General features: G+C 42.5%; 2 protein-coding genes across 3 annotated transcripts in view; both read right to left on the reverse strand.

Annotated features, from left to right (window-relative positions):
- Positions 1–18,164, reverse strand: part of LOC129699621 (CAP-Gly domain-containing linker protein 4-like) — a 233,352-nt gene extending 215,188 nt beyond the window's left edge. Inside the window, exon 1 of one of the 2 annotated variants that reach the window (XM_055639581.1) lies at positions 17,978–18,164. The gene's annotated coding sequence lies outside the window, so the exon portion shown is untranslated. The remainder of the gene's footprint in view (positions 1–17,977) is intronic. The other variant, XM_055639580.1, reaches the window with a different exon arrangement.
- A 4,880-nt stretch (positions 18,165–23,044) lies between these two features.
- Positions 23,045–26,789, reverse strand: part of LOC129699622 (exportin-5) — a 90,207-nt gene continuing 86,462 nt past the window's right edge. The window contains exon 32 of the mRNA XM_055639584.1: positions 23,045–24,695. Within this exon, the coding sequence (XP_055495559.1) occupies positions 24,540–24,695 (156 nt within the window). The 3' untranslated portion in view covers positions 23,045–24,539. The remainder of the gene's footprint in view (positions 24,696–26,789) is intronic.

The raw sequence follows: 26,789 nt of genomic DNA on the forward strand, positions 1-26,789 counted from the left end.
AGTTTGGGGCAGGCGAGTCGACCTTGGCGCTACAGCCAAACCTGGGTCAAGCGAGCTGACCTGGGCGCTACAGCCAGACCTGCCAGCCGACATGGGCGTTACAGCCAGTCCCCGGGCAGGCGAGCCGACCTAGGAGCTGCAGCTAGTCCCGGGCTGCTAGATTCTCGGAGCTGGCAGCCTCCAACTGGAATCAAACTTGAGGGTTCCAGTCGCAGAGCCTGTGGACTTACCATCACAGAGCTGGCTGATTTCGGAGGCTGTGGTGGCGGTTTTGCTGCAACATGTTTCACAAAACATGAGGGGGATTGTCCCCACCTCTCAAAACATGGGCGGGGGGGGGCAGGTCACCCCACCCCTGCCCCGGGATTTCCGCCCATGCCCTGTGCAACCTTACAAATGTTGCATATTGCAATGAGATCACCTCTTGTTCTTTTAAATTCAAGACGGTATAGCTCTAGCCTGCTTACTCTACCCGCATATGACAAACCTGCTAGCCTTTGCTGACATCAACTACTGAAAGCATATCTTACCTCATATAGAGATCAAAGCTGAATTCAAATTACATCTGTTCTCATTCTTTTACTACTGAGCTCAACATTTGCCACCTCAATTCCTTGCTGAACCTCCATATTAAACTGTTGCGACTTATAAAAAGGGTACACAGGATCCTCTAAACCCCAACATCTTTGAGGCTCTCATGTTTAACAAAATAACGTCTTTCAATTTTTTTCTACAAATGTGAACAATCTCACATTTTTTACATTATATTTCATCTGCAATGTCATTGCCATTCTCTGAGCCTGTCTAGGTCCTCCTCTGTCTACGCCTCCTCCAAGCTTTCTATCATCAGGGAACTTTGATAAATTGCATGATTTCATCATTCCCATAACTGATCTGGATTGAAGCAGCTAAATTCCTGCAGCACTGAGCCTTGGAGCACCCCACATGTCACACTTCCAAACTCTATTCTCTATTTTCCATCCATCAATCAATCCTCAGTTCACGCCAGAATATTAACCCCAACACTGAGATTTAATAATGTTTAATTACCTTTGTCTGGCACCCTATCAAAGGACCTGAAAATACATGACAACTGATTATTTGTTATCTATTCAGTCAGTTACAACTTCAAAACGTCCAACAGATTTGTCAAATATAATTTCCCTTTCACAAATCTATATTTACTCCATATTTACTTTGCCCAATTCCCTTGTTATTTTCCAAGAGCCCTGTCATCTTCCTTAATAAAAGATTCCATTATGGGAAAACCAATTGTAATTCTGTTTTACCTGCCTCTTTTCATAAATAGTGGGACACATTTGCTAGATTTTATTTTGGAAGTCAGCATTGACCCTCTCCCTGCCCACCTTCTTGAAAACCTAAGATGCACATGATCAGGCCTAAGGCTTTAATCAGGCCAGTATTGCACAATGTCAAGAGGAGTTAGTACAGATAATCTAGATACAGTTACATGAGCTGGGTCATCCACATGGCACTCGACAGTGCATAAGCTTCAATTACAGAGCAAATGTTAAACCTGTTTTCGCACTGAATAACTAGAAACTTGGGTTTTCTTTGCTATTTAAAAATTTTCTTTGAACAATTTGAATTAGCATGAATTGCACTTTCAAATTAGAATCAAGCATTAGCATTAACTTTGCATTAACTATCGATAGGAAAGGATTGGAAATGTTTGGAGGGACATGGATCTAATGCAAGCAATTAGGATCGGCTTAAAAGGGCGGCATGGATCAGTTGGGCCTGTTTCTGTGTTATATTGCTCTACGACTCTATGACTCTTGAATTAAATTGATGCATTAAAGCGAAACAATGGTGTTGCAAATGTAGCATCTGTGTTCTATAACAGCTGAGTACTGTTACAGAGTATCAAGTGGATGACCCAGTTTATGCATATAATTACTAAAAACAAGTATACTAAAGCAACTAAGTGCATTATATACTGTACACTAAAGGCAATGGTATCTCACCAAATTGTAGCCAAAAAGCGTTTAAAAAAAGGAAATCATTGGTTATGTTGAACCCTTGTTGAGCATGTAGCAAGGCCTTAAGATAAAATCATTCTGACTAGCCTCATCCTTGCAACAAAGAGCTTCAATGTATATCCTTCAGTTATTAGCTCACTATCCAATGGATAGTGATTTTCCATTTTTACTTCATTCAGAATGGTTAGAATTTTCAGATCTCCTCAGCAATTTTCATTCTAATTAAATTTTCTGCTGAGGTGCTCACATGTGCCTGCCAAGTGATAGAGGTTGAGGATTAGAAGTTGCTGTTGAAGAAACCTGAATGACTTATTGCATCATTTGTTGTAGATGGTGCAAATTACTACTCCAGAAATCTGGCACCTGAATGTTAGGAAATCCCATCATCTAGCTGACTCATTAATATAGAATTTTACTTCGGAGTCACGTAAGTGACTACGTGAAGACCCCGTCCAGGCGCACACGCGTCATATCGTCAGACGCATAGCGACTGCGACCGTGTTGGGAGGAACAGAGTCCTCCAAGCGGTGAGTGAAAGAAAACCTGAAGGTATGTACTTTTACTTTCACTTCAGACCATTTTTCTTCCGTGGAGACTGTGTGCTGAGGAACAGGCAAGTCTAAATATGGAGAAAAGTGGGAAAAGTAAAGGGAAGCGCACCGCAGCTAAAACTCAAGAGGACAGAGTGCCTGAGAGTAGCGGGCGCCCCGTTAAAAAGTCTGCTGTAGAAAAACCAGCGACTACAGAAACGGTAGAAAAAAAAAAGAAAAAATAAAGTACCGTTGAAACACCTATAGGGGTGTAAGGCCCAAAAGAAAACAAACAGGCCAGTAGACTCGGATGAGTCGGACCCGGAGGTCATGTCAGATCGGGTCGCACAATTGGAATTCCTCATGGGGAAAATGATTTACAAAGGCACACTCCAGAAGGAGTACAGTTACCGCGGGCCTACAGGAGAGCCAACGTATGGAACACCCAGGAGAGGTCCTGGGAAACGTTTGGCCTACAAGTGAGCCAGCACCAGCAATGCCTGATGAAAAAGAATATATGTGTTGGCCTAGCAGAGAGCCAGCACCAGAAATGTCTGAAGAAAGACAATACAGGCGTTGGTCTATAGGAGATCCAGCGTTAGCAGCAATCAAAAAAAGGGCTGCCAGAGTATGGTTCTATGGAAGAGCCTGTGAGAGGAATACCCGAAAAAGGGTTTACTAAGCATGGCCTATAAGAGAGCCAGCACACGAAACACCTGAAGACGAAATATCAGGTGAACCCCACTATGAGGAGGAATATCCAGAAGATTCTGATAATGAATCATACGAGGACCAAAGCCCAATAATAGAGCCCAAAGTACCAGGTCTGGCCCAAAGATTCTCAGGTCCCAGACTGAAGGGACAACCATTGGCAGAAGAAATAGCATTAACTATATATTATTTGCTTTCCCATCAGTTGGAAGAACTGACTATGGACGAGACTGTCAAAAAATATGAAATCCTGCAGAATTGCGCACTGCTAGCAGTCCCAGCAGTAAATAATGTAATATGGGGCTATTTGGGCACCGCAGTACGTACACAAGAAATGAGGTTACAGCAGGTGCTGTGATTAATAGGGTCAAGTATTAAGGCTTTTGCCAGAGACCTGGAAGAAGAACATGTGACAACGTCACAACAGGATGTTTTGGCACTAATGTGTAATGCACACTTTGAAATAAATTGTATTCATAAAATTGCTATATAACCTAACATACATCCTAAGTTTGCAGTGCTTTGTAAACCATCAAATATACAATTGCCGAACTTACTCTTTGGAGAAACTCTAGCCAAAAGGGTGAAATACCTGAATGAAGAAGCGAAAACCGTGGGGATGATTAAAGCAGATCAGTTCGAAGGCAATATCCATACCGAAGGGTGGCTGGAGCTGGTGAAGGAACAAGTCGTTCGTATCCGTATACGCGTTATTGGCGCAATTCTCCAGGGTGTGGAGGACATGGCATTCCCACGAGGGGCAAGGTACAACATTCGACACCCACAAACCCTGAGGTAGGTGGGTCTGGTCCTGGAGGAAACATATTAAATGTTTCACATTCACAAATTTGGGGAAGGTTACAATTCTTCCTAAAAGAATGGCGAAAGATAACATCTGACGCATTTATACTGTGCAGTATTATGGGGTTTAGAATTGAATTCTACCCACATTTGAATCCTCCTACTCAACATGTTAAATCGTGACATTTTTAATAAAATTGTTGCAAATTTTGGAATGCCAGAAATTGACTTGTTTGCATCTAGACTGAACCACCAATTGCCTCAATATGTTTCAAGGGAGCCAGATCCAGGTGCAACAGCGGTGGATGCATTCTCGCTAAATTGGGGTGGAATGTTTTTATATGCATTTCCTCCCTTTTTGTCTCATTAGTAGGTGTCTACAAAAGATCAAGCAGGATGCTGCTTCAGGATTGTTGGTGGTCCCAGATTGGCCTACACAACCATGGTACCCACTAGTGCTAAAAATGGTCACAGAACCTCTTATGGGTAATCCAAGACAAGAAAACCTACTTGTGCACCCTGTATCTGGTGATTTTCATCCTTTACATGATCGTATTGATTTGTTGATTTGCAGATTCTAAAAAGGCCATATCTCGGAAGAGGACTATCAGATCGCACTATGGATGTAATTCCAGGAGCCTCGAGGGATAGTACCCAGCAGTATAGACCCAGATATACAGAAATCTGGAATGTGAGGGATGTGCTGATGTTACTTTGGGAATGGAGTCCCATTTCAAATTTGGCTTTAGACAAAATTACCATGAAGGTAGTCACGCTAATGGCATTAGTTTCAGCACAAAGAGTACAGACTTTACATAAAGTTTGTATAGATAGAATGGTAATGACAGCAAATGCAATCACATTCTATGTCTATGAATTACTCAAACAGAGCAGACCAGGAGTCATGGGGTGTAAATTGGTCTTTGCAGCATATCCTACGGATCCAAGACTATGTGTAGTGGCACATTTAAAATGTTACATTGAGACCACCAAGGACTTAAGAGGTACAGAATCAGCATTATTTATCAGCCATAAAAAACCACATAAGAAAGTGTCAGTACAGACTATCTTGAGGTGGCTGAAGCAGGTGCTGGTTGATGCAGGGATTAATACTGACAAATTTAAATCTCATTCCACCAGGGCGGCAGCAACATCGGCCAAGGATTTGGACGTTCCAATAGACCATATCCTCGCGGCCGCAGGATGGGGAGGGGAACGGATGTTTCACAAGTATTACCATAAAGAGATTGCAGACCCTGGGGTATTTGGTGGTGCTGTTTTGGATTCAGTATTAAATGTTCCCCTGCGATAAAAAAGGGGACAAAAATGTTTTGTTATGATAAATAAAAAACAGTAACTGATTACATTAATGTTATGGTTGGTTATTATTGATTGTTTTCACTCATTTAGAGTCAATCAATGCAGTGAGACGCCTGGATTGAATCTACGGCATGAAATCACAGAAGCTTTAAAATCTTCACGTAGTCACTCAAGTAAATTGAAGTAAACTCCGAAGTAAAATAGTAAGATTAAACGAGAACTTACCAGTTTGAAGTTTGATCTTTATTTTATGAGGATTTACGTTAAGGGACTACGTGCCCTCCGCTCCCACCCTCATAAAGATCAACTATAAGTTATGTTTATCTCACGTAGCTTATTATTATGCTTTGGTAATTATCATCTGTAATTTCACACCGCTGCTTTGAAGATTGACGCGTATGCGCCTGGACGGGGTCTTCTTCACGTAGTCCCTCAACGTAACTCCTCATAAAATAAAGATCAAACTTCAAACTGGTAAGTTCTCGTTTAATCTTACTATTTGAGCTAGGTGCATGCAGAGTCAGAAATTAGAGTTCAGAGGTCAGCCGAGGCATAGGTCAGGATTGTGGGTTGGACATGCAGCTAGAGTCAGGGTTGAGATCTGAAACAGCAGGGATCAGAAATATGAGTAGGTTTGTAGCCAGAGCTGCAGTGCTTATACAATTCTTGCTCCCTTTAATCTCATCACCTTCACTGAAAAATGTATTATACAATTGTGCAGCTACATTGCTCTAGTAGTAGAGGAAGTGAATATTTAATGATTGGTGTTTAAGAAGGAACTGCAGATGCTGGAGAATCGAAGGTACACAAAAAAGCTGGAGAAACTCAGCGGGTGCAGCAGCATCTATGGAGCGAAGGAAATAGGCAAAGTTTCGGGCCGAAACCCTTCTTCAGACTTTTAATGATTGGTGTTCAATTGAGGGCTGCTTTGTCCTTGATAGTTTGGGATTTCTTCACTGTTATACTCCTCTGGGCAAATGGAGAGTACTTCACAATATTTTCAACGTACTTTGTAAATGTTCAGTAACCCACAAGAATTGCTATGTCCAACAGAGCTCAGCTGAGAGAGTGGATTAATTCTTCCTGCTGCGATCAGCACTTTCAGAGCAAAGAGGCCAGATGGATGTCTATCCACAGGGACCAAAACTTTAATACTGGATTGTCTGAAGATCTTTAACAATAGTGACATTTATGGATATGGGAAGAAATCTTCCAGAGGCCAGAGAGCATTGACGAAATCTTTTAAGATATGAAAACAATATATATATGTTGCTTTCTTACTGTTTCATTGCTGCCTGCAGAGCATTGAAACACATTTGGCTGTCAGTCAGTTTCTTGCACTTGCAACTTTTGTTATAGACATAATTCATGGCTTAAAAAAACAATTGTAAATCCATTGCAATTGCAAAAGTCATCAATAAGTTTCTGTTGTTATTATCGTCCATTGGCTTCATTTCCAAGCGGGAATAAGGTCCTCAAGGGAATATTTATATAGTAGTACGCTCCATAACAGTATGTTTGTAGATATTCTCCTTTAAGCAGCCTCTGCCTGCACCCTCCTCCTCTGTTTCTTTTTTTTCATTTTCCCCCCAATCCACTTGAAAACTTGAGAATGCAGCCTTCAATAAAGAAGTACAGTAAACCATTGCTATAATGGATCATAGGGGGGGGAATGGTGTCCGTTATTGCCGATTGTCCGCCCGCCATAATCGAGAAAGGGATTACAGAGTAATAGAGTTTCATTGTGTAAGTAGTGGAAACATAGAACTGCAGATGCTGGTTAATACACAAAAGAACACAAAGTGCTGGAGTAACTCAGCAGGTTAGGAAGCATCTCTGGAGAACATGGATAGGTGATGTTTCAGGTTGAGACCTTACTTCAGACTCTCGGTCTGGAACTGGGCCTGGTATACAGGGAGGCAGTGAGGACCAGTTTTGGGAGCCCACCCGGTAGTGAAGCCTAGGGCGGTAGGTCCAGCCTTGATGCAACTGGGGTGGCGGTGCTGGCCAGTAGCGTCAGCAGTACGACCTGAAAGTGGCTGAGTAGATGGTGAGGGCCATGGGTGGCATCGGCAACCCAGCCAGGAAACGGCTGGGGTTGGCAGTGTGGGCAGGGCCGGATTTACCTATAGGGCCTCAAAATCTAGGGGGCCTCTGGCCGAGGTGTTTTTTTCCCCAGAGTAAAAAAAATCCAGAGGAAAAAAAAAAAATTGGCGCGCTATCAGCGTTTCCACTTTGACGGAAATTACCCGAAATTCAGGTTCCGGCCCGCTGGAAGTTTTGGGGGAAAAATTGCGACCATCCGTGGCCTGCGCAGTTGGGGGAAGCCGGTGACGCAGTAGCGACGCAAAAATGATGCTCTCTCTGCACGTGCGCAGTGGGCCCAGGCGGGTTCAGATCTCCATTTGCTCTCCACACAATCACCTCGATGCCTCGTGTCTACCAAAGATCCTAGGTGTCTACTCCAGGTAAGTAGTGGAATATTGCGTTGCGGGAGTGCCCGTCTACCAAACGGGGAGAGAGAGGGTCTGCGGAGCGGAGATGAAGAGAGGCGCGGGAGGAGAGAGAGAGAGAGGGGGATGTGAAGGAGGGAAAGAGGAGAGTTGAGAGAGGGAGAGAGAGAGGGAAGAGAAGGGGAGAGAGGGAGAGGGAGAGAGGGGGAGTGAGGGGAAGGAGAGAGGGGGAGAGAGAGAGAGAGGGGGGGGGGAGGAGAGAGAGAGGGGGAGAGAGAGAGAGAGAGAGAGAGAGAAAGAGAGAGAGAGAGAGGGAGGGGGAGAAGAGAGAGAGGGAGAGGATTATCTTTAGTGAGATTGCATAATTAAGGTAGGTTTTAGAGCAATTATATTTTCTCCTCCATATGAACTGCTTTCTTTTCCTTGATAATACTGAAAAATATGTATTCCATAGTTTGCGACTTTCATTTTGTATCATATTTTTAATGTGCCCACACTAACACAGTCGAACAGTAACAGGCAATCACGGAAACTTGGCTCAACACTGACGTTCCTGACAGCGCCATCCAGCTATCGGGGCGTCATTTACTCCGAGCGGACAGGACATCAGACTCTGGTAAGACCAGAGGTGGGGGTCTGTGCATTTATGTAAACAAAGCATGGTGCACGGACTCCACCATCATCGAGAGTCACTGCTCAGCTAACCTTGAGTTCCTCTTGGTTAGATGCAGACCGTTCTATCTGCCCAGAGAGTTCACCTCCACTGTTGTGACTGCAGCCTATATCCCTCCTGATGCTAATGCCAAGGTTGCAATGAAAGAGCTGCATACTGCCATTAGCAAACAACAGACGCACAACCCCGAGGCAGCCTTCATTGTTGCGGGTGACTTCAATCACTCCAACCTGAAGAATGTACTCCCCAAATTCCACCAACATGTATCCTTCCCCACTAGAGTAGACAAAACACTGGACAAAGTCTACACCAACATGGCTGAAGCTTACAAAGCCACCCCCCTCCCCCACCTTGGACAGTCTGATCACGTCTCATTGTTCCTGCTCCCTAAGTACTCCCCCACTCATCAGACGGGTTAAACCAACTGTGAGGACAGTTAAAGTCTGGTCAGAGGAAGCGGACTTCACACTTCAGCAGTGTTTTGGAAACACTGACTGGAAGGCGTTTGCAGCCCAGGCCACCCTTGACTCTCACACGGACATTGATTCCTACACATCCTCTGTTCTGGACTTTATAAACTCCACCATCAATAGTGTCACCTCCCTCAAACAGGTGACCATATACCCGAATCAGAAGCCATGGATGAACAGCGAGGTCAGGCTACTGCTGAAAGCACGGGACACCGCTTTCAGGTCAGGCGATGCTCGAGCCTACAGTTCATCCAGGGCTAACCTGAAGAGGGGAATCAGGAAGGCCAAGCACTGCCATAAGCTCAGGATTGAGGAGCACTTCAACAACAACTCCGACCCCCGACGCATGTGGCAAGGCATCCAGGCCATCACGGACTACAGACCCTCCAACATCACCCCCACATCCAGCGATGCCTCCTTCCTTGAGGAGCTTAATCACTTCTATGGCCGCTTCGACAGGGACAATCTAGAGACAGCCATCAAGGCTGTGCTACCTGCCGATCACCAACCCCTCACACTCACCCCCTACGACGTGTACGTGGCACTGAGTAGGACTAATGCACGTAAGGCTGCTGGCCCTGACGGCATCCCCGGGCGCGTGCTCAGGGCCTGTGCTGCGCAGCTGACAGACGTCTGGACTGACATCTTCAACCTGTCATTTGCCCAAGCAGTTGGCCCCACTTGCCTTAAAACCACCTCCATCGTGCCAGTGCCAAAACACTCCACTGCGGCAAGCCTCAACGACTTCCGCCCAGTTGCACTTACCCCCATCATCACCAAGTGCTTCGAGAGGCTGGTCCTGGCACACCTCAAAAGCTGCCTACCCCCCACACTGGATCCCTATCAGTTTGCCTACCGCAAGAACAGGAGTACGGAGGATGCCATCTCAACGGCACTTCACTCCGCCCTCTCCCACCTCGACAACAGAGACACTTGCGTAAGAATGCTGTTCATCGATTACAGCTCAGCATTCAACACCATTATACCATCAAAACTGATCACCAAACTCGGTAACCTGGGCATCGACCCCTCCCTCTGCAACTGGATACTGGACTTTCTAACCAACAGATCCCAGTCTGTGAGGTTAGACAAGCACACCTCTTCAAACCCTCACCCTGAACACCGGCGTTCCACAGGGCTGTGTGCTGAGCCCCCTCCTCTACTCCCTCTTCACCTATGACTGCACACCTGTACATGGTACTAACACCATCATCAAGTATGCAGATGATACAACGGTGATTGGCCTCATCAGCAACAACGATGAGCTGGCCTACAGGGAGGAGGTCCAGCACTTAGCAGCATGATGCGCTGACAACAACCTGGCCCTTAACTCCAAGAAGACCAAGGAGCTCATTGTAGACTTCAGGAAGTCCAGAGGCGGCACGCACACCCCCATCCACATTAACGGGACGGAGGTGGAACGTGTTTCTAGCTTCAGGTTCCTGGGAGTCAACATCTCCGATGACCTCTCTTGGACCCACAATACCTCTACTCTGATCAAGAAGGCTCATCAGCGTCTCTTCTTCCTGAGGAGACTGAAGAAGATCCATCTGTCTCCTCAGATCCTGGTGAACTTCTACCGCTGCACCATCGAGAGCATCCTTACCAACTGCATCACAGTATGGTATGGCAACTGCTCTGTCTCCGACCGGAAGGCATTGCAGAGGGTGGTGAAATTTGCCCAACGCATCACCGTTTCCTCGCTCCCCTCCATTGAGTCTGTCCAAAGCAAGCGCTGTCTCCGGAGGGCGCTCAGCATCGCCAAGGACTGCTCTCACCCCAACCATGGACTGTTTACCCTCCTACCATCCGGGAGGCGCTACAGGTCTCTCCGTTGCCGAACCAGCAGGTCGAGGAACAGCTTCTTTCCAGCGGCTGTCACTCTACTAAACAACGTACCTCGGTGACTGCCAATCACCACCCCCCCCCCGGACACTTATTATTTTTTTTATTCAAATCGTTTGCTATGTCGCTCTTCAAGGGAGATGCTAAATGCATTTCGTTGTCTCTGTACTGTACACTGACAATGACAATTAAAATTGAATCTGAATCTGAATCTGAATTGAATGACCAGCAGCAGTGAAGAAGTTTTTCTCCATTTCTGAGGGTTATTACCTTTCCCTAATGATTGATCCTTTAAGATGGCAGACGAAGGAAAGGAACACTGCAGGTGAGCAGACATGAGGATTTACCTTCAGCACCCTCGGAGGTGCTCTGGGTGTCCTGAGGTCGGCTGTGCGAGGTGCCCTGGGGCATGAGGCACGTTCTTTAAACTTCAAAACTTCCTTTCATAATAAATAAAACTTCCAGAAAGGACAGTGAAATTCTATCGCTTTGTGTTAATTATGTAGTACAAATGTACTTCATTTCAAATATTTCATATATTTGTATAACAATAGCCAATCATTGACTGGAATCCAGGAAGACAACACAATAAAAACAAGTAGGGGGAAAGAGGCTTTCACAGCCCAAGATAAAGCACTACAAAGGTTGTGATGCACTTTACAGACCATAAATTAAACCGCACGTGATAGTTACAACCATCAAGTATGCAATTATCTTGAAATTAGATCCCTTCGATGCATCACACCTAGCCCCAAGAATGTATATGGAACTGAATAAACAGTGCATTCTGGAATGATTCCATCGGAATTCCACCTCTAATACTTGTACATTCTGTCCACTGTGCACTTTCAACATCCCTTTATCAATTATACAATCAACTTAACTCAGAACATACAGAACAGAACATTACAATTTTGCAACAAATGTTACTTTTTCCTGGTCTGAATAATTCAATTAACTATTCATTGGATAAATTTGTTGAGCTTTATTCATTCAATAAACCTTCATTCAATAACCCAATATTCATTCAGTAAACCTTCATCTAGATGAACACATGTAACAATTTTTTGATTTTGATCAAATGATGCACACATCCTGCTAGAATTTCCCAAATGAGTAGCGGCAAGAGAGCATCACCAATCTAAGATTTTAATTAGAGACATGCTTATGCGTTTAAAATTCTTATCTTTCGAAGTTATAACATTTATTGTAGACACCACTTGAAGCACTATGAGCATGGAATTCAACCAAAGCTTGAATATTCTGACAATACATCAGTTTTCTTACTCTTCTGCTACTGCCTCATTGTCATCAACATATAAACTGAATACCCAGCCTAGTTAAACATCAGGATTAATAAAGCCAGTTTCCTGACCAACCAGAAACTTCACCCTCCTCACCAGGGCCGGACTTAGGAGATGCGGGGCCCAATTGGGAACGATTTTGGTGAGCCCCGGGTTCCCAGCCAAGGTCTGTCAGCCCTGTTATTTAGTATATATTATGAAATTGTACACTATGGTGCTATGGATTATACACTGTCTTAATATCTCCTGCTCCCGTTTGACTGTCAGTAGCTCCACTGGCTTCCAACCATTACCGTAGCTGCTAATTACCAAAAGGATTTGAGTATAGGAGCAGGGAGGTTCTACTGCAGTTGTACAGGGTCTTGGTGAGACCACACCTGGAGTATTGCGTACAGTTTTGGTCTCCTAATCTGAGGATAGACATTCTTGCCATAGAGGGAGTACAGAGAAGGTTCACCAGACTGATTCCTGAGATGTCAGGACTTTCATATGAAGAAAGACTAGATAGACTCGGCTTGTACTCGTTAGAATTTAGAAAATTGAGGGGGTATCTTATCGAAACTTACAAAATTCTTAAGGGGTTGGACAGGCTAGATGCAGGAAGATTGTTCCCGATGTTGGGGAAGTCCAGAACAAGGGGTCACAGTTTAAAGATGTGGCCCTTGTGGCTAAAGGTAACAGGGGGTATGGAGAGAAGGCAGGTACAGGATATTGAGTTGGATGATCATATAGAATGGTGGTGCAGGCTCGAAGGGCCGAATGGCTTACTCCTGCACCTATTTTCTATGTTTCTATTATCTGCTCTAGTTTAATTTAGTTTAGTGATATAGCACGGAAACAGGCCCTTCGGCCCACTGAGTCCACACTGACCAGCAATCCCCGCACACAAACACTAGTGACAATTTACATTTGTACCAAGCCACTTAACCTACAACCTGTACGTCTTTGGAGAGCGGGAGGAAACGGAAGATCTCGGAGAAAACCAATGCAGGTCACGGGGAGAACGTATAAACTCCGTACAGACAGCACCGGTCATCAGGAAAGAACCCGGGTCTCTGGCGCTGTGAGGCAGCCACTGCACTGCTGCGCCACTATGCAGCAAAGGTTTCTCGTGCGAGATTTGAAAGCCCCGTGAAGTCATAATGAACCAACAAAGATGCTCTATTTTCTTTCCATAGATTATCTGTTTAGTTTAGTTGAGAGATACAGCGCGGAAACAAGCCCTTCGGCCCACCGAGTCCGCACCGACCTCTGCACACGAACACTGTCCTGCAGTTCTTCAAACTGAGAGTCAGGGGAGAGGGTAACTAGAGGTATGACAAGATACAGAACAAACCCCAGAATGATCTGTTCAGTACCTTTTCTCACCTATAGTTTTCCTAATAATATGGAAACCTTTGAACCATTGAAACGAAGATAGACACAACATGCTGGAGTAACTCGGTGGGATAGGCAGCATCTCTGGATACAAGGAATGGGTGACGTTTTGGGTTGAGGCCCTTCATCAGACCCTTCAACCATTGAGGTCTGTGAAACAGTGCAGGGCAATGCACCTTCTAGTTTTGTCCAGCACATTGGGTAAGTGAGTTATGCTTTACTCTAAAACCTTGGCAACAAAAATCAATGACCCCCCCCCCCCAAACAGAAAGGAACCGCAGATGCAGCCGTCATCGCAAAACGTCAATGATTCCGGGAATGCCGAGGCGACAGGGTGAGAGAGAGAGGGAGTGAGAGAGCGTGAGAGAGCGAGAGAGAGACAAAATGGGAGCGGGGGGGAGAGAGCAATGGCACATTGTATAACTATGTGTTAACTACTGGCTGTTAACGTGCTAGTAGTTAACACATCTTTTGTCTGATGGCCGGTGTAATGGTTTTTATCCATATTCGTTTTTTTTTAAATCCGTATTTAACAAGGCGAATGTTTAAAAAAAAAACTGTATTTAGCAACGCGAATTCGTATTTTCGTACGAAATACGGAAAATTAGCGCAGGGCCCCCCCATTGGCGCGGGGCCCAATTGGGAGCAATCGGTCCAATCGGCTTAAAACCAGCCCTGCTCCTCACAGTCTCTCTCAGGCCGAACTACATAGTTTACTACATCTTTGTACTACTGTATATAATTTTAAAATAGGCTTCTTATCTATAGCCTCTTTTTTTTCCTTTACAAAAATACTCAGCTACTTCCACTCAGGAACATGCTCAGGTTAATCTGTTGCTCAAATTTTCGTTGGTGCTTCTTATCAGACTCGATTATTCCAAACATTTCCTGACCAGTTTCTTATTTTCTATTTTCTGTAAACAGGACACAACAAAAGTATATCTTCTGTTTATATTTGCATGAACTGTTGATTGAATTTCTGCTTCTCTTTGATTTTGTATAAACTTTTACTTTTAATTTTCTAGATGCTTTTTGTATAAGTGAGGCCTTTGTAGAAACAAAAAACAAGGAACTGCGAAAAAAGACATAAAGTGCCGACTAACTCAGCAGGTCAATAACTCAACATCTCTGGAGAACATGGAAAGGTGATGTTTCAGCCTGGGAACCTCCTTCAGACTGAAGTAAAGCATTAGTTTTGTCTGAAGTGTTTGCTGCACCAAAATATTATTTGAATACTTCCCAATGTTTTTATATTCACCCATTAAAAGCTCAGTCTCCTCACCTCAAAGTTTACCCAGCTTAACTTTATAATTTTGGTTTAAAGCCACTTGTCAATTTAGATGAAATTATTCATAAGTCACAAGGGTTGGTAACTTATCCTTGTTCATTATCTATCTCAAAATGTAGCACGTCCTGTCCCTTTGACAGTTCCAAAACTCTCCCCAAATACATTCCAGCAATGTATTGCCTTTAACTACTTCTGCTTACAGATTTTTCAAGACAATGTAAATATTAAAATCATCTCATATAATCAAATTATTTCTGTTATATCTTTAATTAATTTCAGTTAGTATGCATCTCCTTACTGCATTACTACTTTAAGAAATCTAACGCTTATTCTCACAGAAGTTTTACATTTTTATTACTCCTCCTTGGTTCTGCCTATGCCCATGATGCCACCTGTGCACCTAATTCTTTCTTTCCATTCTTTTTATTTGGCCTTTATCTCCAGCGACCCATTTTGTACATTATTTAGAATCATACTGCACAGAAACAGCCTCTTCGGCCTAACTTGTCCATGCCAGCCAAGATGCCCAGCTGAGCTATTAACGTTTTTAAATTATGTTGCTTTCAAATTTTGAAATTACACCATGTAGTCATTTCCAGATGATTACGATACAAGTCAGAGCAGCTGTCCAATCCTTCAGACACATCACTGCATATTTGCCTCCAATCTGAAAACAACCACTCACATCAGTCAATTAATCAATTTCTGAAAAATGAAACTACCATTCCCTTAATCCTTTAGCAACAGGTTTACGTACAGGTCTGCAAACAAAGCATTTTATCAAACTCTTTTTGAAAGTCCATTAACTCAAGTATACAGTTAAACTGGCAAAATAATTTTCATTTAGAATTTATATTTCATTGATTATCCTTCTTTTAAATTCCCCTTGTGTCCTCTGCCTCCACAAGAAAATATTCATGCATCAAGTGAAATGAAACTCCTGCAGACACCCATAAACTGAGGTCCGAAAGAAAATCTGTGATCTGAAGAACAGAAGAACGGCTGGGAAAGGTGACTGAGGTCCAGCAAACTGCTTATTACCAGGAAATGCACAGATGCTTCAGTACTATCAAGGCAATCTATGACCTAAGACCTCACTTAACTGAAAGCCAAAAATGCAGATAAACTAAGAAAAAACTCTGCTGGCAGGAACACTTTGAAGATCTCCTCATCCACAATAACCTTGATGCAGGGCTACTGAATCCATTACACAGAAAATTATCCACTCTAGCCTTGTTGCCATTCCTGATCAACAAGAAGCTGAAAAGACCATATGGTGACTGAAAAACAACAAGGCCTTTAGTGTTGAGTTAAGTCACCTCCACTATAGAACCAAGGTTACCCAAGTTCAATCGTCATACTAGAGCATGTGCGCGGCACTTGCAAATGCACACATTCACAGGCCACGCTCCACGTCGTCATTAATTCATTTACTGAAGCATATCAGAGAATAGGCCTGAAACTTAATATCTGCCAATTTGTCCACCAGGTCCACCATCCTTCAACAATCAAGATCCACAACAAGACTTAAGAAAACATGGAACACTTGACTTATTGTGGAATTTACCTCTCGTTAGTAGTTAGTAGCGACATTTTCCATCTCCTTTAATGTGGTATCACAGTGTTTGGTCACCTGAGAAGATCACTTCCCGCCCTCCTACATGCTTCTTATTAATGGATTGCATGCAGCAAGCATCTCAAAACAATGGAGGTTTCACCAAGGCTGCCTTTGCAAAACTGTCCTCGTTGACTGGGAGGCTATGCAAACCAAACATTTTCTTCTTGAGTGGCATCCTGAGCACTGAAATCCTAATTACAGCTCGATAGCCCTGATAAATAGGCCGCATTGTTTGCTTGCCTAACACCCGAGTCTGAATACAAAATAGCAAAAGATGAACTGGCGGTTTGTAGAAAAGATTCAAGGATACTCTCAAAGTTTCCTTGGAAAAATGTAACATTCCCACAAAATTGAGAAGTATTCTGGATGGCATTATACCCAGTCTGAGCATCAAGAGCACACAGAAGCCCAGTGTAAACAACAGAAGAATTACAACACCTCCCAAAATTATCGAATTACTTGAACTGGTTACTGTTTAGCAGCAGGAAGTTAAAGGTATAAGTGTTTGACCAAATGTTTATTGGAGCTGTTTTTCCTTCATTATTGAGGCCAATGTGAAACCTACAGACTCTGTCAGGGGTGGGACAGCAAATGTCTAGCTGAGTGGATAATTTGACAGTTGGAATCCTTCCAACGTTTGCATTTGATTTGTGAATGATATACATAAATATCTTTGCAATATTTTAAATAATAGTATAGGAAATCCATTAAAAATCCATCTGATCAATTTTTGATTAATTTCCTTTATCCTCATCTTCATTTCTTAACAATTTATGTTCATTTAAAAAGGTTAATTAGATATCTTCAACTTTCTTAAGTTTTATTCCTTAAAAGATAACTTGCATTTCACACACAACCAAAGTAAAATTACCTGACCTATAATATCAATGGTTTCCAATTAAAGAAATGCCTTGAATCTATTATTTTCTATGATGGATTGACCCATTTATAATCTACTCCAGCTCCACATCCGTGTAATATATTTGCACGCCTCCAGTTCTTACCTGTTGATCATTTGCTTTAAATCCCCTCCGCCACTAGCGACTAACTGTCGTGCATGTCATGTCCCCAAGTCTCCTAAGCTCCGTCTTAAAATCACTGCACTTCCAGCATTTTCACCATAGTACAGCTCTTTGACCGAACCTTTGATTATTATATCCTTGTGTGGTGGCACTGACCCATTTATTGGTTAATATTAATGTAAAGCCCTGCTAAATGTTTGTTTTCTCGCTAAGTTGCATATGTTTATGTAAACTGTTAACAGCATCCAAATACAATTTCCCTGTGATGGGTCGACTTGAACGCCTTGCACTCTTTCCCTTTAAACCTTGGGGATGGGGAGGTCTGCTGCTAATTGCCAGGTGAACTTGACCTGTATTTGGCTAATCGGTTAGAAGCCGCATGTAACGGGCACCTGACGCCCTGCTCTTTCCGCACACACCCAGTGTACACTGTATGCTGACGTGTTCGTGACCTACAGTCCGGGTCTAAAACAAATCCCCCTTCTTGTTATTTCCTCCCCATCTCTCTCCTCTCCTCTCCCTCCGTCCGTCCGTCCGAAAACAAAAGTAAAACACCGGGTACCGTTACTCACTCAGCGAACCATCGGACCTTCAATGTTAACTACTGAAGCGTAGGCGAGCAGCTGACCAGGGTCACGGAGGCCGGCGTTGAAGGAGAGCACTCCAGGCAACCGGCAGCAACCGGCGGCAACCGGCGGCCTCGCTCCTCCCGCGGCCGCCCGCCCGTACCGGGCAGATGCAAATGTACGGGCACCTATGCGCAGGCGCCGCCGGGCGCGCCCCCGCTCGAGCACGGCACTGGGCTCCGGCGGCGTTCGGGGGTCGCGCGCGTGCCCGGCGGCTGTGGGTGGCCGACGACCCTCGGACCTGCCGTGATGGGTGGGGGAAATTAACAGGGAGTCCCAGACCAAGGGGCACGCAAGCAAGCCCCGACTCTTGCAGCCGAGCTACAAGAAATGTGTCGTTCAGTTGGAGAGGGTGCCTGCCAACAGATTCACAAAGATGTTCCAGGACTGGAGGGCTTGAGTGATACAGAAGTAGAGAGGCGAGGGCTTTCGTTCCCGAGGTTGAAGGCTAAACTTGGAGAGAACGAGGTCACTGATCAGTCTTTTCCCTGCGGTAAAATAATCTAAAACTAAAGAGCATATATTTTAAAGGGTCCTTAAGTAAACTTACCTCTCTCTCCCCTCCTCCCAATCAGGGTGATAAATAAATTACACGACCTGGTAGAAGAAGCGGTAGTTAGTTACAATTACTTCTGAACAGGTATACAAAGCGGAAATGTATATTGGAATATAGGCCAAAGGCAGGATAATGGTAGCTTAGGTATCATTTGACTATTGGACGAATTTGACATGTAAGCCAAGCTGAACGCTCTTTCTTCATTTCGAGTGATTATGGGCCAGAGATTCCAACAAAGCAGTGAGAATATTACACTTTTTGGAGGTTTCGAGAATTGCAATGATTCATGTGCAAGTTAGAATTAAAAACAGAAAATGCTGGTAAAACTGGTCAAGCATTTGTGCAAGAAAAACAATGAACTTTTTAGAAACCAAGAACTGCAGATGCTGGTTTACAAAAAAAAAGACACAAAGTGCTAAAGTAAATCAGCCAGCAGAACTCTGGAGAACATGAATAGGTGAGGAATGTGGTGTGTGGGGGAGAAGAAAGTTGGATGAGGGGTAGGACAACGTCTGGCAAGTAATAGGGGTGGATACAAGTGATTCTACATCAGAACTGAGAAAGATAAACAAGTGTGTCCTGGTAGCAGAAAAGGTGGAGCTGGCAATGGGTTGACCAAAAAGAATTTCTTTGAAATGGTGAAATAATGTACAGTCCCCTCCATAATGTTTGGGACAATGACCCATCATTTATTTATTTGCCTCAGTACTCCACAATTTGCGATTTGTAATAGGAAAAAAAAACGTGGTTAAAGTGCACATTGGCAGATATAGGGGATTTTTATACATTTTGGTTTCACCATGTAGAAATTACAGCTGTGTTTTTACATTGTCCCCCCCCCCCCCCCCCCCCCCCCACATTTCAGGGGCACCATAATGTTTGGAAATATGGCTTCACCGGTGTCTGTAATTGCTCAGGTGTGTTTAATTGCCTTGTTCGTGCAGGTATAAGAGAGCTCTCAGCACCTAGTCTTTCCTCCATCACCTTTGGAAACTTTTATTGCTGTTTATCAACATGTGGACCAAAGGTGTACCAATGAAAGTCAAAGAAGCCACTATGAGACTGAGAAACAATAATAAAACTGTTAGAGACATCAGCCAAACCTTAGGCTTAGCAAAATCAACTGTTTGGAACATCATTAAGAAGTGACCTTACTAGTCACAAGGAAGACCCCCACAGCTGATGACAGAAGAATTCTCTCTATAATAAAGAAAAATCATCAAACACCTGCCTGTCAGATCAGAAACACTCTTCAGGAGTCAGGTGTGGATTTGTCAATGACCACTGTCCGTAGAAGACTTCATGAACAGAAATACAGAGGCCACATTGCAAGATGCAAACCACCGTTTAGCTGCAAAAATAGGATGGCCGGGTTATAGTTTGACAAGTACTTAAACGAGCAACCACAGTTCTGGAAAAAGGTCTTGTGGACAGATGAGACGAAGATGAACTTATATCAGAGTGATGGCAAGAGCAAAGTATGGAGGAGAGAAGGAACTGCACAAGATCCAAAGCATACCACCTCATCTGTGAAACACGGTGGTGGGGGTGTTATCGCCTGGACATGTATGGCTGCTGAAAGTACTGCCTCACTTATCTTCATTGATGATACAACTGCTGTTGGTAGTGGCATAATGAATTCTGAAGTGTATAGACACATCCTATCTGCTCAAGTTCAAACAAATGCTTCAAAACTCATTTGTCGGTGGTTCATTCTACCGCTAGACAATGATCCCAAACACACTGCTAAAGCAACAAAGAATGTTTTTCAAAGCTATAAAATGCTCAATTCTTGAGTGACCAAGTCAATCACCCGATCTGAACCTAATTGAGCATGCCTTTTGTATGCTGAAGAGAAAACTGAAAGGGACTAGCCCCCAAAACAAGCATAAGCTCAAGATGGCTGCAAAATAGGCCTGGTAGCGCATCACCTAAGAAGACACCCAGCAACTGGTGATATCTATGAATCGCAGACTTTCAGGCAGGATACGCAACAAAATACTAAACATGACTACTTTCATTTACATGACATTGCTGTTTCCCAAACATTATGGTGCCCTGAAATTTCTACATGGTGAAACCATAATGAATAAAAATGGCCTTTATTAAAATCTGACAATGTGCGCTTTTAACCACGTGATTTTTTTCTAATACAAATCTCAAATTGTGGAGTACAGAGGCAAATAAATAAATGATGGGTCTTTATCCCAGACATTATGGAGGGCACTATAGCTGTCAAGAGGCAGTTAAACTTTTTGGTCTCCTAACTTGAGGAAGGACATTCTTGCTATTGAGGGAGTGCAATGTAGGTTTACAAGGTTAATTCCCAGGATGGCGGGACTGTCATATGCTGAGAGAATGGAGTAGCTGGGCTTGTATACTCTGGAGTTTAGAAGGATGAGAGGTGATCTCATGGAAACATATAAGACCGTTAAGGGTTTGGACACGCTAGAGGCAGGAAACATGTTCCCGATTTTGGGGGAGTCTAGAACCAGGGGCCACAGTTTAAGAATAAGGAGTAAGCCATTTAGAACGGAGACAAGGAAACATTTTTTCTCAGAGTGGTGAGTCTGTGGAATTCTCTGCCTCAGAGGGCGGTGGAGGCAGGTTCTCTGGATGCTTTCAAGAGAGAGCTAAGAGAGAGCTCTTAAAAATAGCAGAGTCAGGGGATATGGGGAGAAGGCAGGAATGGGGTACTGATTGGGGATGATCAGCCATGATCACATTGTATGGCGGTGCTGGCTCGAAGGACCGAATGGCCTACTCCTGCACCTATTGTCTATTGAAAAGAAAGAAAGAGAGTAAAGGCAGGTTTGTCCGAACACAGAGTAAGAAAAGTACACAAAGTGCTGGAGTAACTCAGCACGCCAGGCAGGGTCTCTGGAGAACATGGATAATTGACACATTATGTCAAGACCCTTCGTCAGATCAGACTCAATATGTTACCTATCCATGTTCACTAGAGATGCCGCTTGATCTGCCGAATTACTCTGTGTTTGGTGTCTATTTTCATAAACCAGCATCCGCAATCCTCAATGTTACTAAGGCAGCAATCCCATCAAAATGCTCGGAGAGAAGGGAAGGGTGGTGGTGGAATCTTATTGGTGGGCATTGCAAAGGATGACTTCAAAGTGGAGGCCGATAGGGTGGAAGGTAAAATCCATAGGAGCTCCTGTTCTTGTATTGCCTGAGGAAAGGGATGAAAGCAGATGTTTTGGAAAATATTCTGGAACACTGCAAGTTGCAGGAAAAACCAACAGAAGTATATAATGTTATTACATCGGGCAGACTGTCAGAACACCTGACAGGTGAATACCTTTAGGTGAGAATAGCAAAGTGTAAAGGAGATATGCAGGACAGGTTTAAAAAAAGAGGGTAACGAGTGCCTAGAACGTGCTGCCAGGGATGGTGGTCGAGGTAGATCCAATAGTAGACTTTTATATTGGTATATGGATATGCAGGAACGGAGTGATATGGATTATATGCAGGCAGATAAGAGTTATGTTATACAAAGATGGGATGCAGTCAAGGGCTCTGCTCATCAATGCAAAGAAAAAGCCATGGTTAAGGAAGGAGAAAGACATTTCAAAAGCAGAATGTTGAGACCTAGATTTGCTTCCAAGATGAATATTAGCAGGCTATTTAATCATGCACCAGGCAGCATATTGTAGGGCAGACTTGGAGCTTAGAGAAGCAAGTGTTTTTAAAAACAACTTTGGTTTACTCAAAAAATGAATTGTTGTAATAACTGGTTGACAGTGAATATAGCAGAACATTTCACCATTGTCTGCATTACAAAGATAGTATACAATCTTGTATAAATATTCCACAGTATTTCCTCCACTACATAGCACAAACAATTGTGTTTAAAGAATCTAGACATATACTCTGTATAGTCCACTTTTGGTATAGATTTTTATAACACAAAATAAACTGATAGTCTTGTGGCGAACAACATTCCACTCAACCAGGATATAAAGCTACATATTTTTGAAGAGTTGATCCTATATCTTAAGCAATTTCTACACTTTATCCCCATATCTTGCAGCCTACAAGGGATTAGTTATTCATACCATATTTTCTTACAGCCTTGTATTGCACAAAAAGCTGTAAAAGTGTTTACCAGGATGAAGAAGATGTATAGAATTCTCAAAATGCAGGGAAGAATTTAAATGTGTGTGGGTGGTGGCGAGATGGGTGGGGAAAAGAATATCACAGCAATTTACAACGTTCTCATCTGTAATCAATTATTACAATGGTAAATTCAACATGCAAAGCGTTTTGAAATGTTTGTTCAGTGTGGGTTGTATAGAACAAGAACATAAAAACGTAGCCATAAATACAAGTTTGCTTTTCTGCCTACATCAGCTGGACTTGTTGCAAATCATTATCCAAAGTTCTCCCTCAAGTTATTTATTGATATCAAGGCCAGAAAAAAAAATGCACATTGTCTATGATTCATTTTATTGAAATAAAAATTAACGCAAAAATGACAGTATTTTCTTCTGGTTCATTATCATTCCTGTATTTGAACTTGAAAAATATCATTAAAACTCAAAGTTTTGTAGCATTTCATGGTGCTCGACTCAAAAGGAGCATTGTAGGTTGTCAATTAGGTTTAAAGCCAGATCAGAGATTTAAAATTACCCTTAGGAAACATGCAACACAATTGCCCGTGAGGTATAAATAAAAAGCGAAGCAACTCAACATGCCATGTTGCAGACATGAACAGGTTTCAGTTTAATACTTAATGCTCTTTTAAAGTTGGCAGTTCCATTTAAAACATGGGAAGGCAGGTTGGCCTGTAGGGAAAAGTAACCAAATGCTGATGCTTTCTGTTAAAATGATGATATTAGTTTCCATTTGGATTAACTTTTTCAATATACATATCATAATAGTCATTGCAGTAATGGGAATTAGCACCATTTGTACTTCCAAAAGTGAACAGTTTTTCATTTAATTATAGTATGCCAAAATGGAGAAAAGATAATACGTTCATTAAACTGAATATGGACACGGTTTTAATCAATAACTAGCCAAGCGAGTTCAGATGATAGGTACTACACAGCTGGGGACATTAATAAAGAAAAATCGTGAAGACTTGGTCTCCATTGCAGCCACCATAAAAGACTTTTACAAGAATTCTTGGAACAAAAACAACCATTGCTTTAATGTTAATTTTAAGTTTGTCTTCAAAATCTACATTTAAAACACATGAAAGTGTGAGGTGATAATGCGAAACAAAAGCTAAGAAACATTTCAAAATTAAGTTACTGGTTCCCATTATTTTCTGCTTCTGAATTCATTAGACTCGATTAAAAAAAAAATCAATCTTCTGCAATAACATGGGTCTGGTTCTCTTGACATGCATTAAAGATAAACTTTCATACACAAAACTGGACAGACACGTTTAATATTAAACAATGGCATACAAAATATTTTAACAAAACTTCAATGTATTCTTCTGATTTTGTTTTTAAATACAGCGAGCACAGACATTGTCAGGATACAACACTTGGAAAACAGATTGCTGCAAACCCAATCTACGAATTCAATTTTTGAAAAGGTTAAGGCATTTCATAACAATATACCACAATCAGTTTATAGTTCTTTCCACCACAGAATGCATTACAAAGTTTATTTGGGTTGGTTATTCAGAATGAATGGTGGAAATGTATTTTTGTGGGGGCTTAACTTTCACCATCAGCAATCAACTAAGTAATTAGCAGAAATATCTGGCTACCAAATTGTTATAGTTGGCTTCATGAAAGTATTTTTCAGTTGAGCAGTCATCTTAAAGTTGCCATTTGATGCTAATTTCCACTATGCTAATGTTGATAACACCTTACAACTAAAGACAGACTACAAGTTAAAATCAACATAAAAAGGTCCATTTTTTCCCCCAATAAGCAAGAGTGGAAGTAATAGAGTTCAAGTACTCTTTATATGTCCTGAGCTCTTGGATCAAAGAGTGGAGCAAGAATATTATCTTCATTCGTTTCTTCTATTGGTGTAGTAGGCTGTGGTTTTGGTTTCTTGAAAAGAGTGGGCAAGTTTTTGATATGCACTTCTTTTTTGAACTTCTGTCCAAGTGGTTTCTGAAAAGGACAGAAGTTAGTAAAACAAAGCCATTTAAATGAATTAAAGAAAGAGGCGAAGATTAATTGTGCACAAAGATCAATTTCAAGTACAAGTAAAATCAGATGTGGAAGACACGTGGTTATCCCTCAAATAGGGATTACAAATATTTTTTCTATTATGTAGAGAAGGATGTGTGTAGGAAGAATCTACAGATGCTGGTTTAAGCCGAAGATAAACGCAAAAAGCTGCAGTAACTCAACATGACTGGCAGCATCTCTGGAGAGAAGGATTGGGTGAAGTTTCAGGTCAAGGCCCTTCTTTGGACTGTCAGGGGAGGGGGAAGGAAGATACAGAGATAAGGAAGTGTAAGGTGTGAGAACGAGACATCAAAAAGGGGTGAAGCTCAAGGAAAATGTAGAATAGATCATTGTTAGCTAGGACAAGGTAACAACAAAGCAAACAGAGATAAACTGTAATCAGGGACAGTCTGACTGGTCGGAGAACTGGGAAGGGGAGAGGGATGAAGAGAGTTAAGGAAAGGATTACTTGAAGTTAGAGAAGGCAATATTCATACTGCTGGGGTGTAAGCTTCCCAAGAGAAATAAGAGGTGCTGTTCCTCCAATTTGCGCTGGGCCTCACTCTAACAATGGAGGAGGCCTAGAACAAAAACGTCAGTGCTTAGCAACCGGGAGATCAGGTAGGTTTAGGCAGATTGAGTGGAGGTGTTCAGCGAAACGATCACCGTTTGGTCTCGCCGGTCTCGCCGATATATAGTTCACACCTGGAACAGCGGATACAATAGATGAGGTTGGAAGAGACGCACATGAACCTCTGCCTCACCTGAACAGACTGTCGGAGTCCTTGGACGGAGTCAAGGGAAGAGGTATGGACAGGATGTGTTGCTAGTTTACATTGAATTCTAATACTAGCCATCATTTGAGTAAAATCTCAAATCTAGGACTAAATCATGAACTTAAGAGATCTTAAAGAGCATCACATTCATTGAATTATTTGTGAAATGCAATCACCATTGTAGGATACAGCATCTCTCATGGCCAACAATTCAGTCCAAAGAACACATTCTACATGCAAGTGCTGTCAAATGGCTTTTTTTACTTCCTAAAAATGTAACTTATGTTGATCAAGTACTACAAACAAGTACAAGCTTATTGATGTAGACTGATTATCTTGGCATGATCAGAGGTTAAAATGATTTTGTAGTTTGAAACTTATGGGACAGATCAACATAATGTTGTGCAGAGTGTGATTTTACATTTGCACAATGCAATGAAGAGAATATTAATAGGAACAAGACAAGACAGAATACCCTCCACTTGCCTCAATGAGCACACCCTCCACTTGCCTCAATGAGCACAACTCCAACAACATTTAAGCGCAACATCATCCAGAACACAGTAAACCACTTAACTGGTACACCATCCACCATTAATTGCCGAGGATCAAAATGTGCCATCTATTACATGCACTAATCATCTAGGCAATTCAGCAACATAGAAATGGATGGTGGGGAGGAATTGAGACATGCACAAAGGGAAGAAAAAAGGTAAGATCTATTGGTCAAGTTCAGGAAAATGGATGCAGCTATCTGAAAATACAGCAATGAAAGCTTGTGAATATCAAGAGGCACATCTGAGTTTAAAGATGTAAAGTCAAAGAGTCTGAAATTACCAAGTTTGGAAGTGAAAATATACAAAAAGCTGAATATCAGATGCAAGATTGGAATGGCCAATTAATAGAAATTACCGATTTCAGTGTGGAGTCAGGAAGGTTGTGATACAAGTCAGAAATCATAAGACATAGGAGCAGAATTAGGTCATTCGGCCCATCGTCTACTCCGCCATTCAATCAAGGCGGATTTTTTTCCCTTCAACCCCATTCTCGCTCCTTCTCGCCATATCTTTTGACACTCCTACAAATCAAGAACCTATCAATCTCTACTTTATATATACCTAATGACTGCCTCTACAGCCACCTGTGGCAATGAATTCCACATTCATTAGTTTAAACAGGAAGATGGCATGAAAACGGAAGTGGTTACTGGTACAGGCAGATCAGTGAATTACACAATGACCTGAGGAAACTTTACTTC

Source organism: Leucoraja erinacea, chromosome 8 (assembly GCF_028641065.1).
Source record: "Leucoraja erinacea ecotype New England chromosome 8, Leri_hhj_1, whole genome shotgun sequence".
Classification (NCBI taxonomy): domain Eukaryota; kingdom Metazoa; phylum Chordata; class Chondrichthyes; order Rajiformes; family Rajidae; genus Leucoraja; species Leucoraja erinaceus.